The sequence below is a fragment of the Grampus griseus genome (assembly GCF_964374135.1).
Source record: "Grampus griseus genome assembly, chromosome: 11".
Taxonomy (NCBI): domain Eukaryota; kingdom Metazoa; phylum Chordata; class Mammalia; order Artiodactyla; family Delphinidae; genus Grampus; species Grampus griseus.
This window is the reverse complement of record NC_139005.1, coordinates 66,371,707-66,387,913: the sequence shown is the minus strand read 5'-3', so window position 1 is coordinate 66,387,913 and position 16,207 is coordinate 66,371,707. Positions and strand designations below refer to the sequence as shown.

General features: G+C 35.0%; 1 protein-coding gene across 1 annotated transcript; it reads left to right on the top strand.

The window, feature by feature from the left end:
• Window positions 1–98: 98 nt before the first annotated feature.
• CCDC59 (coiled-coil domain containing 59) lies at window positions 99–7,359 on the top strand. Its single transcript, XM_082666731.1, has 4 exons — window positions 99–276; window positions 1,239–1,575; window positions 2,676–2,775; window positions 4,522–7,359. Exons 1-4 carry the CDS (start codon window positions 123–125, stop codon window positions 4,681–4,683), a joined length of 753 nt encoding a protein of 250 aa, XP_082522857.1. The 5' UTR covers window positions 99–122; the 3' UTR covers window positions 4,684–7,359.
• The last annotated feature ends 8,848 nt before the right edge of the window (window positions 7,360–16,207 follow it).

Below are 16,207 nucleotides of genomic sequence, written 5' to 3'. Positions count from 1 at the left end.
AAGTATAGGCCGGATAAGTAGAATTCCGATCTGGACTGTGGGTGGGCGGCTGATTGCTTCTGCCTGATGACGTATTTTTTACCGCGCCAGTAGTGGTTTCCTGGCGCCGCGGTTGGTGTGCCATGGCGCCGGTAAGGCATGCAGCAAGGGGGCAGACAGGGAGCTTTGGGTCGCGTGGCGAAGGCGTTTCACTGGTCGGATTCAGAAATAAGAATATGAAACGGAGGACGTGGCGACCTAATTATCCGCAGGCCTTCGCGGGGAGCGTTCGCGAGGGTATGTAAGAAGGCAGCCTTTTACAAGTCCTCGGGCCTGCGAAATTTTAGGATACGCGATCCGCCCAAGCTGGGAAGGATTTAGGAACCAGACCGAGCCGTACTTGGGGCAGAGAAATCTATTCTTAAATCTGCTGAAGCCGTGGGCGTCTCAGAGTTCTGGATGGGAAGGCGAGGCAGTGTTGCTCTAAATCTTTCAACATTTTCCTCGACTTAATCCCATTTTTTAATGAGAACTCTTTTCGTCTACATTTTCTCCGTGAAACCGTAAGCAGAGAGAATCTATGAGTCCATTTGTGCATGTATTACGGTAAAGGATAGAAGGCGAGGCCGGAAATGTACTGCCCCACACTCTTGCTGATTACAAATACCCCAGAGCCCTCCAGTCTTCTCTTACTGTGTTTGCTTCGTTTTAGTTTGTGTTTTTCATTTTGTCTTGCTGTTTGTAAGTACTTAAAAAACCCATTTGGAATGTATAAATCTTAAATAGGTAGTTTTCTGATAATTGCTGTTGAGAAAGTCATACACCGTCTTTCCTCGTTTGCGTTGAATTACTTTAGAAAATCAGTCGTATTTTCTCTAACGTAAGGTAATAGATGCGAGGGTTTTTTCCCGGAGGTATTTAGTGAAGACCTAGGTTAAGTGTTTTAGATGAATTAAGAAATCTGTTTGTGAGTACAATAAGTTGGAGTTGTGCAACACTCTACTCTTTTTTCCTTCTTTGAGATTCTTTAGTTCTGCACAATTACCGTTAGCCTGGTCTTTTTGCAAAGGACCAGTATACTGTTCATTCCATTACCTTAAACTTGTTTTCTTGAAATAACGTTTTACAGCAAAACATAATGTAATTCTAGCACCTAAACGTGATGATATAAAAAGTTTTTAATTTTAATTTAGCAACTACATTTTTCATGCAAATTATTTTCTCAGAAAGTAATTCATGACTGATATATTCTTCAACAGGACAAGGCTTTGCATTTCGAAGAAAACTAAAAATTCAGCAAAATTACAAGAAATTGATATGGAAGGAAAAGAAGGCTAAAACCTCACGGGAATCCCAGTTCACAGATCGGTACCCTGATCATCTGAAACATCTCTATTTAGCTGAAGAGGAAAGACTCAGGAAGCAGCTTAGAAAATCTGACCAGTCTTTGTTAGAACAAGTTGACCAGCCTCTGTCAGAAGAACAAGTTGATCAGCCTTTGCCAGAAGAGCAGTGTAGCACTGACCAGGCTTTGTCTGAAGAACATTGTAGCATTGAGCAGCCTCATCCAGAAGAACAATGTAGCATAAGAATAAAGTATGTATTACCATCTTTTGAAATTCTTCATTGTAGATGTAAGTAGGGTTTTAGGAAAGAGATTATAGAACAATTTCTGTATTAATTGGGATTTTTCTTAAGGCATATTAGAAGCCACAGGTAATTATGTGAAAATATTTTCATGGAGGCTTTCATGTTAGCTTAAATGACTATAAATTGTCAGGTAGGCTTAATAGAAGAAGTAATGGAATGGGAATTAAGAGACCTGGGTTTTAGGTTTCAGCCTCTCAAGTACATTTAACTTACTTGGACCATGATTAACTCCTGTTATTAATGTATGTTTTTAAAAATAATTTAATTTTTGAGAGGTATTATAGTGTAGTGCTTAACATCGTGGACTTTGGAGCTGGCTTTAATATGTTGGTGCCCAATGTCCTCTAAAATGCAAATAATAATAGTAAGTATGTAATTTATAGCTGCCATGTTGTACAACCCCAGAATGGATTATTTACACGCTATGGTATCTTAGACCTATCTCAGATGTTGTGAAGATTAAATGAATTCATTTATATAGGTATTTAAAAAGGCATGTGATACATGGGAAGTGCTACATGAGTTTTAACTGCTACTACTACTGTTATTATTAACCTGGATTTTTTTTTTTCCAAGAGGACATAGACTTGGTTGCAATTAAAAAAATAAATGAAACGGAATAGAGACAAGTTGGTCAAAGAACTTTGGGATTAAAGTTCATGTACACCCCCAAGGTCCTTCATAACGTCCTTCAAATTAATGCCTTTTTCAGTCTGTCATTTCTACCATTCATATGCTGGTTTCCTGTTTTTAAACATTTTCAGATCTTTCAGAGCTTTCTGTATTTTCCCTGGGTGAAATATTTCTCCAAGACTTTCCATTTACTATTTTCTATATCTTGAAAGCTGTAACAAAATTTCTAATATGTTATTTGGACATTTTACTAATAAAATTAATGTCTTCTTTCTTTCAAATTCTCTTCACCCCCACCCCTTAAGTTGCATTAGTGAGATTTGGCTATACAAATACTGTCTGACATAATTGTGTCATAATTTTGGTTATATTATTTTTAATACTTGTGATTTGTTTTCATTTATCTTGCAAAGTTCCATTACTATTCCAAAGAAAAATAAAAAGAAAACATCAAATCAAAAAGCACAGGAAGAGTATGAGCAGATACAAGCTAAGCGTGCTGCTAAGAGACAAGTAAGATCTACTTTTAAAATATTTAGATTCATGTTCCTTTATCCTAAGGGTAAATGTAAGCTTTTCTTCTTAATATGGGGCACATAGTATGCCCTCTGTAAGTATTTGCTGAGTAAATGAATAATCTGAGAAGAGCTGGAGAATTTCAACATTCAGATTCCTTGACTGTTTATATTACCCTTGAGAGGTGATAGTAGTAGTCAAGAATAGGATTTTAAGGTACTGCTCATAGGTTAATAATATGAGCATCTGGGACAGTGTTTCTCAAGAGTAAGGTCCAGATAGTTGCATTTTTTTTAACAAGTGCCTCAAGAGGTTATGCGTAATAAAATTTGAGAACTACTAATTTTTTAAAAATGTAGATGATTTTCATAAATTTACATTAAAGAGTTGGTTTTGCTTATTAAAAACCTTACTAGATTAACTTAGCAAAAAGTTACCACACTTTGTTATCATTCAGAAACCCAAAATTATAACAGCCTTTTTCAAATGAGCAGAACAAAAGTATCCACAGCTTCAACAAAATTATTTTATTTGTGGTTTCTTGTTTCTTATATTGAAGCTATATTAATCTATCACTTTAAAAAGGAGAGCACATCGATCAAAAATACCCCAAAGATGGTGCTGACATATAATTTCTTTTATGTCTTAGCTTTACAAATCGTGTAATTAAGAAATCTGGAAGTTTAACATCTAAAATTCGTATGATTATTCTTAAACTGATGGCAGACTAGGGTAAAGCAGAAACATTTCTCCATGGAAAAACTGGACCTTTGTTTCACAGTTTGTTAAGATTATGCATTTTTTTAACCAACCTTCTGATACCTGCCACCTTTGGAAATAGTATACCAGATGGAATATGGACCATTATACTGAAAAACATTTACTGTTTCAAAAAAAACTTCGTTTATATATATATAAATGTTACATCTTTGTAACCGTGAAAATTGAGCATCAGCCCTTTATTTGTAAGGTGAAGATAAATCCTAGCATAAAAAGTTTTAAAAGGATGGAATATGCTGTGACGTATATGAAAGCACTTTGTTAATTATGTCACCATACAAATGTAAGGCTGTGTCATTTGGGGGCTATATGCATTACAGGGGAAACTGAAAAACAGTTCACATATTGCATTATTTAAGAATTTTTAACTTTTATATTTAAGAATATTGTATTTCAAGTAGTGATTTTCAGGTTTATATAACTTCAAATTATTTTTCTTTAAACTCCAATGAATTTGAGTCTTTATCTTAGCAAGTCAAATGAGCATGATTAATTCTTAAATAATCAAAACCATAATACCTAGCACAATATTTTACATATATATAGCTTGTAGTCAATAAATGCTTCTTGAATTAAATCTGGATCAGATGGCAAATTTAAAAAAATACCAGATATTCTGGAAATGATTTGTGTTACATGGACTAGATAACCTCTAACGTCACTTCTGACTCTCAGTGGATCTAATTAAATGTGAAACCATTAAATAAATGTGCCTTCTTTGTGCTTTAATTTTATTTGTATACAAATAATTAAAATTGTTTACTAACTTTACATTATTCTATGGCATAGCATGTATCATAGTGGCAAAGAGGGTACACTGCTGCACTTACAAGTAACACCTCACATTTTGCAAAATATAAGACAAACCTAAAGTGTTTGCATGGTGATAGCTATTTCAACAAAATTATTGAACAATATCTATTGTTTGTTACTAATGAAAATTATATATGTTAATAATTTCAGGAATTTGAGAGGAGAAAACAAGAGAGGGAAGAAGCTCAAAGGCTCTACAAAAAGAAGAAAATGGAAGTGTTCAAAATATTGAGCAAAAAGACTAAAAAGGGGCAACCAAACTTGAATTTACAAATGGAGTATCTTCTAAAAAAAATACAAGAAAAAAATTAGGTCAGACATGTTGCCTGATTAATCAAGGGTTAAAATATATGCTGGCTAATGAGTTCTCTTGTATATGTACTGTCCCTCCTAACAGTTAACTAAATTTATCAACACAGACTGGATTGCTAAGCTATACTAAATATAAAATGTCCAAATATTTTTTGTTTTTCTGAAAGAAAATTTTCTATATATGCTCTGCATTATATATGATTTGTTTCTTGCTGCTGAATGAAGGTTGGCCTTCAAAACAAAGAGGGAACTTCCCTGGCAGTCCAGTGGTTAAGACTCCACGCTTCCACTGCAGGGGCCACAGGTTCCATCCATGGTCGGGGGACTAAGATCCCGAATGCTGCTTGGTATGGCCAAAAAAAAAAGGAACTGAAAGAACCTGCTATTTGAGCAACAGTTTCAAGCATGTAATAACTTTTATACCGTATGAAATTCAGATGAAATAAAGTGTTTTGAAAATAAGGGAGCAGAGCTTTCAACGAATCATTTCAATCAAATGTTTAAATTTAGCAATCAACTATTACAGTTTTGAAATTCCATAGTAATGGAATGGTGAAGGAGGCAGAGACTCCCCTTCGACTTTTTAATTTATTTTAAATTAAGTACATTTTATAGGGGGATGGTCTTTCCAGAAACCTGTAAGCAGGTTTCTACCTTTGGCCCCCACCATATTATAGTGAGGTCTTTATAAAGCAGAGTTTGATATTTATAATCTTTTCCTTAAGTGGATGTACATAGCTTGCTAGTGTAATATTTTTTGAATGATGATGGTAACCCAGCAGTGTCACACCAGGAATTAAGCTTTCCAGATCCCGCGGGACCCTATCATGTAAGAACATTGTTACTGGACCTTACCAGTGTTGTCTCTGTTGGTAGGTTTGTGAGCCAAGGGAAAGAACTGGAATACTGCTTCTCCTCCCTCCTTGCAATCACTGTAAAATGAGAAAGGCTTGGTTATCATCATTAAAACAAAAGAACTGCAATAATATTTGTGAAACATTGCATAGTAACGTGCAATCCTTTATAAGTGTTAACAGATGCAGCCCAATATTGCATTAGGGTTTTGGTAAGTCCTCCCACTGTACTGAGCATTCTGCATTTAAAAAGTACAAGGAGGGAGACTCAAGAGGGAGAGGATATGGGGATATATATGTATATATAGCTGATTCACTTTGTTATAAAGCAGGAACTAACACAGCATTGTAAAGCAGTTCTACTCCAATAAAGATGTTAAAATAAATAAGTAAATAAATAAATCATGCCAGTCATAAAATGCAGTGTAAAAGAGCAAATTCTGAATATAAAGAGATTTTGATAATACTAGATAGGAAAGATCAGGACCACAAATGACACCCTGTGATTGGGACTGCACCACAGCAAATCTATACAAGATACTATCAGTGTTTGAAATGCCAGAGAGAAGATACAGTGTGCCATGCTAAATACATGGTGATAAATCTAACTTCTTGCTGAAAAATTTCTTCCAGTTTATTTGAAGTGTGCAGGGCATGGACCCCTGACAATTGGCATAAACTGGTTGGCATTATGATGAGGCTGAAGCCATCCCCAGTTCTCCTTCCTACAGACCCATGAGTTTCTACTATAGAGTTTGTACTATGAATTGTCTTTGACAATAACAAATCTTGGGTTCTGGGAACATAGTTTTGTCCAGGATAACTGCTGTGTAAATCTGGTGAGTGTGAGGCAAGTGTTATAATTACTTTGGATGTTCTATTCTTTGGACCTTTTAAAAATTGAGACGCACCATAGACTTGATGTTGAATTAATATTAACTTTTGAGGAGCTGAATGAGCTACATCCATTTCCAAGTAAAACACACAGGCTGCAGCTGCTGTAGGAATCCATCTAGGCATTAACATTTCTGGCTGTGAGTGAACAAAATAAGAAACTGGAAGGGACTTGTTGGACTTTTACCTTATAAGGGCAAGAGAATTGGATTTGGGGTTTTGAGTTTTTTGCCTTTGGACATTAACTTGAAAGGTAATTTAATATATAGACTTTATTTTCTCCCTAGGAGTTTGAAAGGGAAATATTTATAGTAAAATGTGGGACATCTGCATTTTACTGGCAGTTTAACACTGGGCTCTCTTTAAGTATTTGGATAATTGCCATTGAGAACACTTGATCAAGTCACCCACGGAGCTGAGAGCCTTACATCAGAGATGCACACTTCATGGGCCTAGTGACCCTGGGTTTCATACATAGATATATTGAGGTATAATCAATTGAACATATTTAAAATGTATAATTTGGTGAGTTTGGGCACATGTAATCACTCATGAAACCAACACCACAATCACAAATCCATCACCAGTATCTCCAAAAGTTTCTTCATGGCCCTTTGTCATCAATCCTATCAGGGGCTCCCCAGATGGGTCCCTAGCAGCCACTGATCTGCTTTCTGTTACTATAGATAATCTGCATTTTCAGAAATGTTATAAAATTGGAATTATCTACTGGGTACTCTTTTCTGTCTGGCTTCTTTCAGTCAGACAAATTGAGATTCATCCGTGTTGCTGCATTTATCAATAGTTCCTTTTTATTGCTAAGTACTCTATGGTATGGATGCATCAGCATTTGTTTATTCATTTGCCTGTTGATTGACATTTGGGTTGTTTCTAGTTTGGGGCTCCCACAAATAAAGCTACTGTGAACATTGTGTATAGGTCTTTGTGTGGACATATGCTTTCATTTCTCTTGGGTAAATGCCTAGGAGGGAAATGGTTCAGTCACATGGTAGGTATAAAACATTCTAGGAAATGTGACATCTCTAAAGAGATTAAGGCAATGGAAAAGTGGCTGCCTGCTGAAACTGAGAAAGGGGCTTGTGAAGTCAAATTAGGGACCCAACAATGACACTCAAGATACAGCACTGTCTGCGTTATATCTATTTGTATGCAGGCCTTTCAATGAGGATGCTTCGTTTTCTGTTTTAAATCTCACCACTTATCTCAACCTGTTCCTTGGAGTACTAATAAAATAACTGGGGAGGTTGCGTCCAAAAGACATTGAAATCTATGATCTTACTAGTCTTGCAAGTTTTACGAATTTCCATTGTGTGCCTCTGCTCCAGCAAGCTTACTTGAGACTTGCTCTGTAACAACATCATGAAATTAAAGGTTTGCCAGGTGGCACCACATGAGAACAACCCAAGTTATAGCAGTTCATTCACATGTACCGTCCTCTCCGGTGCAATGTTAGCATCCTCCTACTTTTTGGATTAGTCGTGAATAGAATATTGACTCTACTGACGTGAGTAGAATATTGGAAAATGACCTACTAAGATTCAAATGAATCCTTATAACCCCCACTGAGGTCATCCCAGTATCCATTTCAAACTTGAAGAAATCTCAGGAATAAAATTCATTCCTGTGAGTCTATTAGAATAAGGATGGCCACATCTTAGTGCTTGCAGTACTCCCACACAGCCCGTTAAGAAACCGATCAGAAAAGGCTACCCCTATTTGTTCAGGATCTCAAGGTGAGCAATAGAATTGTGATCTCTAGATTCCTAGTAGTTCCCAACACAAATATGCCCTGTCCTCCGTCCCTGAAAAAGTAAATATTTCACAGTGGTCAGTTTATATGTAGCTTTCCTTACTAGACACATAGATAAAGACGGTTAATATTTGTTATTTTTGTGGGAAAATTAACAGTATATCTAGATGGTTATACCTCAGAGATTTACAGAATTCTCATATTTCCTTCCATCTAAACAAGTCAGTCTAAACAAAGGATTTAATTTTTCTTTGAGAGTTCATCCTTGTACAATATGTAGATTACTGTGTCCTCTTAATCTAAGTAGTTCACAAGAAGACTTCATATAGCTCTTTTCAATATCTGCTGAAAAGCTTTACAAACCATGTAGAAAAAAAGCTATAATTTTGTTAAGAAATTGTATAAATTATTTGGGTCAGAATCTGTCAGCCATGGATGTTTTCCATTCACCAGAACAGAGATGATTCCATTTGACCAACTTTCTAAACTAAAAAACAATGAAAAGAATTTTGGGGGGATTAACTGGTTATTGCGAGCAATAAATGCCTAATTAAAAAAAAAAGTAGCTCAGTCCTCTCATGAACTTATTAAAGCAACAATTCCTGAGTCTCTTCCATGCGAAGCAGAAGTGAAAGCAGTTTTCTCTGCTTTCACTGCTTCTCTTCAACAATCCCCCACTTTGGGTACCCCTAACCATGTTGAACCCTTCTCCTTTTGTTCATGAGAGACAGGATGATATATTAGGAGTATTAGCTCGCCGGAGCCTGTAGGTTGCCTCTCTTAACCTAGTCCTTAGTTTAGTAACTGAGGCATACTTTTTATGCTTGCAGAACTCGGCAGCAGCTGTCAGACTGGTTGAAGCCTCTGCTAATATGTTGTTTGCTTCTCACTGACTCTGGTTTGCACCTGCTGAACAATCATTGTTACTTTTAGACAACACTCAAGATTTCTCTATCAGCAACTTTTCCATTTATGAAGCCCTTTTTATCTCTTACACATCACTGCTTAACATAGTTCAAACCTTACTTTTGTAATTTGATTTCTTTTCAGGATGAAGGGGAAACATGTGACTCTAGCAATAACTGAGGAAAGCATGCCCAGGACTGATCTTACAGAACCCCTTTTAGTTCATCTTGATTTAATATGGTTTATAGATGGATTTTATTTTAGAAATTACAAAGGCCTCCTCTTTTTTTGTATCTGCTGAAAATGCAGCCATTAAGGGGCTCCATTTCATAATATTTGATCTTCCCAGGTGGCAGAATTAATAGCTCTGATTGAAGCCTTTATTGTGGCAAAAGACAAAAGATATGCTTTTAGAATTGCTCATGATTTTGAAATGTCATGAAACCTAAAGGATTTGTGACTTCTTCAGATATTTTGACTAACTGTGGGAACAATATCAATGATTTAGTAGAAGCTATTCAAAACTCACAAGGAAAAAAATGGTTATTAAATAGAAGCACATAGGCAGACCAAAAGCCAACGGCAATGTCCTTGCAGGGCTACAGGCTAAATGAGCAGCTTTTACCACCCCAGCTGTATGAGAAGCTTCTCTCCCCACCAAGTTGACGTCCTTCCCCATCAAACCTCCGGATGGATAACTGCTCAATTTAAGCCAGCTACAGTTGACTCACAGCAATCAGACCAACCTTCTGAAAAACAGAATTGTCCATCACAGGGATGGAGGCTAGAAGTCTGAAATCAAGGTGTTGGAAGAGCCATGCTCCCTGGGAAGGCACTAGGAAAAAATCTGCTTCACGTCTTTCTTCTAGCTCTGGCTCCTTGGCATGTATTAGCAAACTCTAGTCTTCACGTGGTGTCCTACCTGTGTGCATGCCTTTGTTTCCAAATTTCCCTTACAATAAAGACACCAGTTGTATTAGGACTCACCCTAATTATCTTATTTTCACATGATTACCTCTGTAAAGACCTTACCTCCAAATAAGGTCACATTCTGAGGTCCTGGTGGTTAGGACTCCAATATATCCTTTTTGGGGGATACAATTCAATCCATAACACATATCAACTTGAAAATGCTTTTCGACATTACTGAACACCATTTCTGTTCTTATTATGGGTACATGTTTCACAGTGCAAGCAAACTGCCAACCAAGCTACCAACTACCAAATCAGTGGATTTCTACTCACATGAGACCTTAAACAGGCTGAGTCAAAAAAGTCTCCAGAAGCAGACAAGAAGCAGTCACTTTGCCCAAGAACTGTGAACTAAGGAGATGACAATGGATATATAGCCCATGCCTGAAACTGACAAAATAAGACAGCTGAATGAATTTCTTTAAAACAATCATTCTCTTTTTGTAATTATTGTTCTGGTATTCTTGGTCATTTAACCCAAATATCACTAGATCATTGTTTTCTTTCAGCATAGTTGAGTTTAACCATATGCAGTTCTTGGTGTATTCGAAATACATGGTTATAGTTAGCCTGTGCCTTTGCAATAGCATTTAGTGCAGAAACACTTGGGTATATGGGAAATTTGTTTTTTTTTTTTTTTACTGAATATCTCCATGCTATCAGTATCTTGTAATTCTAGTTATTATGCAAGGCATCTGTGATTACTCTAGTCCCCAATGACCATGATCCATATGAGGTCTGGGAAAACTTTCCTGTGTTTCTCTGCAGAGGCCCAATTTACCTGATCAAAACCCACACAGGCCATGAGGTCTAAGTGGGGACAACTTTTGTTACAACTCAATTTCAGAGGCTAAAAACAATAATAGATAATGATCAACACAAATACATGTCACTTTCAGGTATAAGCAAGAAATAAAAAATAATATAAAAATGATAGTGGGATACAATACCAAGGGTCTTCAGTGCAAGTGTTCTAAGGTTTGATTTTGAGTAACTCCTTCTTCCCTATATCAGGTTGGTGAAACCAGGGCTTATTGCATGTTACCTGTTAGCTGATTAGGCTTAGAAATTTAGCCTACCTTATGTCAACCTTACAGATTGTACAGAATCCATTAGTGAAGGCAAAGCAATAGTCCATCCACCAAAATTAGTTCATCACTGGCTAGAAGGTTTGCTTGGATCAAGGAAAATTTCTACTTGCAGTTGTGTTTATGGTAATACAGTACAGTTGTATAGGTTTCAGAAAATTGTTATCTTAATGAATCAGCTTTTGCTAAACCTCTGATATATAGTGACACTCAAAGATGATTCTATGCCAGAGTAGACTGAATTCCTTATGGTCAAACTTTCTCCTCTGGGATAGAGGGATAACCACAAGAAGGGACAGATGAACTTTGACCTCTTGGGCACACTACATACAAAGCAGAGGCAGCCAAATGCCATAATCCCAAATTGGGGAAATCACATATAATGCAGAGGTGCTTTGATGGTGGAATCCTAAAACGGGCACCATACAAACACTCTAACCAGCCTAGGGCTTACTTAACCCACCAATCCAGATATAGCCATCCAATGGACGTCACTGAGAGATCTTGTTTTCCTAATATGGAACAGAGACTGTTCACCATCTCAGGGTTATAGAAGACCTAACTCCATTTCTTATCCCCCCAGACTTTTTTTGTGAGAGCCTCCTATATTTGGTCTTTTATTATTATACATATGCATACTAAAATTATTTTATTATCATATACTATTATTATAGTATATGTAATATTAATACACTAGAAATAGAGAAACTAGTAGAAGGAGCTGGTTTCATAGAAGTGGAAAAAGTCAAGTAGATCTTTAATACCATTTACTCCCACTTGCCATCCTTATGAGAAAGTCTTTTAGAAATTCTGCTTGAGTTAATACCATGGCAGTAGGATTTGAAGGTGACTTTTTGTGCTTTTAAATGTAGATTAAAACCTGACTTTGTTTTAAAAGCATTAGCATATCTGTGTGACCTGCATTTTATGCTTGCTTTTTGAGAAGAGTAGTTTGGATTTCTTTTTTCCTAATCTACATATAATTTGGCGTAGTATCAGTGTATCATTTTAAATTGTAAACATTCACAATAACTGCTTCCTTTATTAAAAAGTGATAAACTACTGCTAAATTCACTTATTACATTTACCCCCAAACTGCTTTTCCAAGCAAATTTATTTTTGATATACTTTATTAACAAAGTAATTAAAAAAACAAATCTAAGTTTTGAATCAGAGAAGAGAGGCCTAAAATTTAGAGCAACCCATGCCTAGCCCTTTAAAATTATTTTTTTGAGATATATTCTGCAATATGGATTAACACAATTCATAATTCTGGATATTTCTATATGCTTCCCAGGGTGTATACTCTTATCATCAACTCTGAAGGCTTATCCACATTATTTGATTTAATAGAATGTTTTTACATTAGTGGCCTAAAAAGTAAGCCATCCACAGGAGTCATGACAACAACCTTTTTGTATACAAAGAAGTTTTAGCAATAATGGAATATATATTGTTCTCAAAATGAGAAACCACTAATCTAGTGGGAAAGGAGAGAATAGGTCTTTGCTCTTGATTGAAATAGTTTAAGAGTTTGCACTATTCTACTGTCCCAATAATGCCTAAAGCCAGGGAACATTAATAATTTATGTAAAGTATGACAGGAACAAATATGTTTGAATTATCAACTTACATATTTACAATTTGACTAAGGATGGAATTTATGTTTAGAGTTGTGATTACAAAATTATTGTTTTGCCACTTTTTAAAAAGTTATTAAAGAGCTGGAGAACTAGCTTAAATGTTCAATCTTGGGACACACCGTAGATGACAATTTCGAGTTTGGCTTCTGATACTATGAAATGGGACAAACTGCCTCAAGATTACACATTGAAATAGTAATAAATACTACTTTTAGGCCTTACTAAAAATGGCTCAATTAACTGTACTCATGTACATTTATTTCATTTATATTTCATAGAAACAGAATTCTAAATATAATTTAGAAGTGGGAATCTATGAAGTAAAATACTACTTATTTACTCAAGGTCACACAACGATTTGGTTTCTAAGCCAGAGACAGAAACTCAATTTCCTAACATCTACCCCAAGCTGCTACATGGATAACTCTAGAAATTCCATCTGTGAAATTTCAATCAAGACAGATATTTAAGCCCTTTGAAAAATTTGCTTACCCTGTAATTCCACATTTCAGACTGATTATTATACAGTAAGCCACAGTTGGGTTTTTTTCGGATAGTACATGCTGGCACAGCATTTTGCACCACTTTGGAGTAACCATGACACACACACATTTGAATAAATTAATGTCTAGTCTCAACTGACTCTTCTTGGTTGACCAGTATAATCTTTGCAGACTTTGGAGTCAGTGGAAAAGGAAGAAATGATGAGAAAACCATTTAGAACCATGTTAAATGTTTACATGAAAATTAATCACAAGTCTACTCCTTACAAGCTGTGTGACATTACAAAAAAACTACTGCCTTTGCGCCCCAGTTTACCTTTCTGTAAAATGAGCATGATAATATAGGTTCATAACTTATTTTCCAAAACCCTTGGGTCCAAGGGTGTTTCAAATTCAGAATGTTTTGGATTTTAGATAGGTAATTCAGTGCAAACACCATATATTTACATAACAGTCACAGTAGGGATTCAAGCAGTATATTAAAATTACTGCAGCAAAATGAATAAATATTCAAACTAAGAGATAATTCAAGAATAAAAATAGCCTCATATCAATTCAGGTCAGATTTTTGCCTGTGTGAAAAACAAAACAAAACAAAGTTTTCAGAGACTTTTGCCTTTCAAAATTATAGCTGAAAGATTGTAGACCTGATATAATATGTAAATCATAGAGTAATTTAAGTGGATAAATAAGTTATTTCATACAAAGCACTTATACTGGTAACTGACACATAGTAAGTTACCTAATTATTATTTTAATATTGTGTATCTCATTTTTTCTTTGAGATGTTACACATCGATTAAATCAACTTGTTTGCAATAAAATATAGTCAGTTGCCCAAAATTATACTAAGATCTTTATATACACTATCTCATTTACTCCCCTTATCAGTCCTCTGATAAACACTATTATCGTTGCCATTTTCCATTGAGGAAATTATCATTCTTTGTAATATACTCCCTTAATCAAATTTAATAAATTGATGTGCAATCCATGCTTCATACATTTCATACAGAGAATAGTATTCACCACAAATAAATTCCTCAAAATTTGTTCTTTGTGAAAAAAGTTTTCAAAATTGCACTTCAGTTGATTCAAGCATCTTGTTTCCAAATAGGAATGATATTCATTACTTATTTGATGAAAGTTTCTTTTAAGCCAGTGACTCATTTACAATTATAAAAATGAAGAAAAGATAGTCAAAATTATCAAACTCACATATAACATGTTTCTAAAAAAATTATAGTTAAGAACTATCTATACTTGTCTTTTCTTATTTTCCAGTATCAGATGTATACACAAAAGGGTTCTCTTAGCTATCTGGTGGCCAACAAATTTTTGTACAGTATGAATTATGCTAAAGAATAAGCCAAGCAGCAGTACATTTAAAAAAATGTATAAGTAAATGAATATTATAGATTTTCCCTAAATAATATTAGAGTCAGATGAAAATGCAGATTTTTTATAAAGGAAAACTATGTAAAATTATGAACTACTAATGCATTGGTATACATCTTCCCTGTATAGTGTCTTATATTCCACTTACTGTATTACAAACATATTTTTATATCATTAAATAGTCTGATAAATCCTTATATTAATTATTTATAGGTAAATAATATTTAATAATGTTGAGCCATAATTTTCTAATTAATTGCAAATTATTGACTTTTAGATTATGACTATCCTAAAATGAAAAACAATGTAATGAAATTTGTGTATAAAAACCTTTAACCACTTTTTGAATAAAATTTTCTTTACATTTCTGTCTTACATAAAATATCTATACAAAAATTCATAACACATTTTATGTTAAACTAAGCCATAATGTGTATCAGGTGGATGTTACAAAGTATTCCTTTTTGTGCTTTAAAAAAAACTCTTGGACTTCCCTGGTGGCGCAGTGGTTGAGAGTCTGCCTGCCGATGCAGGGGACACGGGTTCGTGCCCTGGTCCAGGAAGATCCCACATGCCGTGGAGCACCTAGGCCCATGAGCCATGGCTGCTGAGCCTGTGTGTCTGGAGCCTGCGCTCCGCAACGGGAGAGGCCACAACAGTGAGAGGCCCATGTACCGCAAAAAAAATAAATAAATAAATAAAATAAAATTTAAAAAATTAAAAAAACTCTTTTGGATCACACAAATATTCAATTTTAATGGAAAGAAAATATAGAAAAAGAGTACTGTATATCTTTCAGATCTGAAAGAGAGTGAAAAAAATATGATTATTTTTTCCAACTCCTTCTTACATAGGCTTATTGAAAGATGAAAGCTCCTAATTATATTGTTTTATCATAAAGCTATGATAATTACCACCGTTTTTAAAGAAAGGATATTTTGTTTTAATTAATTTGAAATGGTACTTTGTACAAATGGGAGATAGAAAAAAAAATCACTTTGTGTAACTGGCTCCAAAAAACATGAAGCTCCAACACCTGGATTCAGATGACATGATACTATACATAGAAAAATCCTAAAGATGCCACCAGAAAACAATTAGAGCTCATCAATGAATTTGGTAAAGTTGCAGGATACAAAATTAATACACAGAAATCTGTTGCATTTCTATACACTAACAACGAAATATCAGAAAGGGAAATTAAGGAAACAATCCCATTTACCAGTGCATCAAAAAGAATAAAATACCTAGGAATTTATTCCTAGGAGGCAAAAGACCTGTACTCCAAAAACTTTAAGACACTGATGAAAGAAATTAAAGATGACAAACAAACAGATGGAAAGATATACCATGTTCTTGGATTGTAAGAGTCAATACTGTTAAAATGACCATACTACCCAAGGCAATCTACAGATTCAATGCAACCCCTATCAAATTACCAATTGCATTTTTCACAGAACTAGAATAAATAATTTCACAATTTGTATGGAAACAC

What these genes read in the sequence shown, in the direction of transcription:
- CCDC59 (XM_082666731.1), top strand. Translation starts at nt 123, where the DNA reads ATGGCGCCGGTAAGGCATGCAGCAAGGGGGCAGACAGGGAGCTTTGGG. An exon ending in CAATGTAGCATAAGAATAAA is followed by an intron (nt 1,576 to 2,675) that starts GTATGTATTACC and finishes TATCTTGCAAAG; the next exon opens with TTCCATTACTATTCCAAAGA. An exon ending in AGCGTGCTGCTAAGAGACAA is followed by an intron (nt 2,776 to 4,521) that starts GTAAGATCTACT and finishes TAATAATTTCAG; the next exon opens with GAATTTGAGAGGAGAAAACA.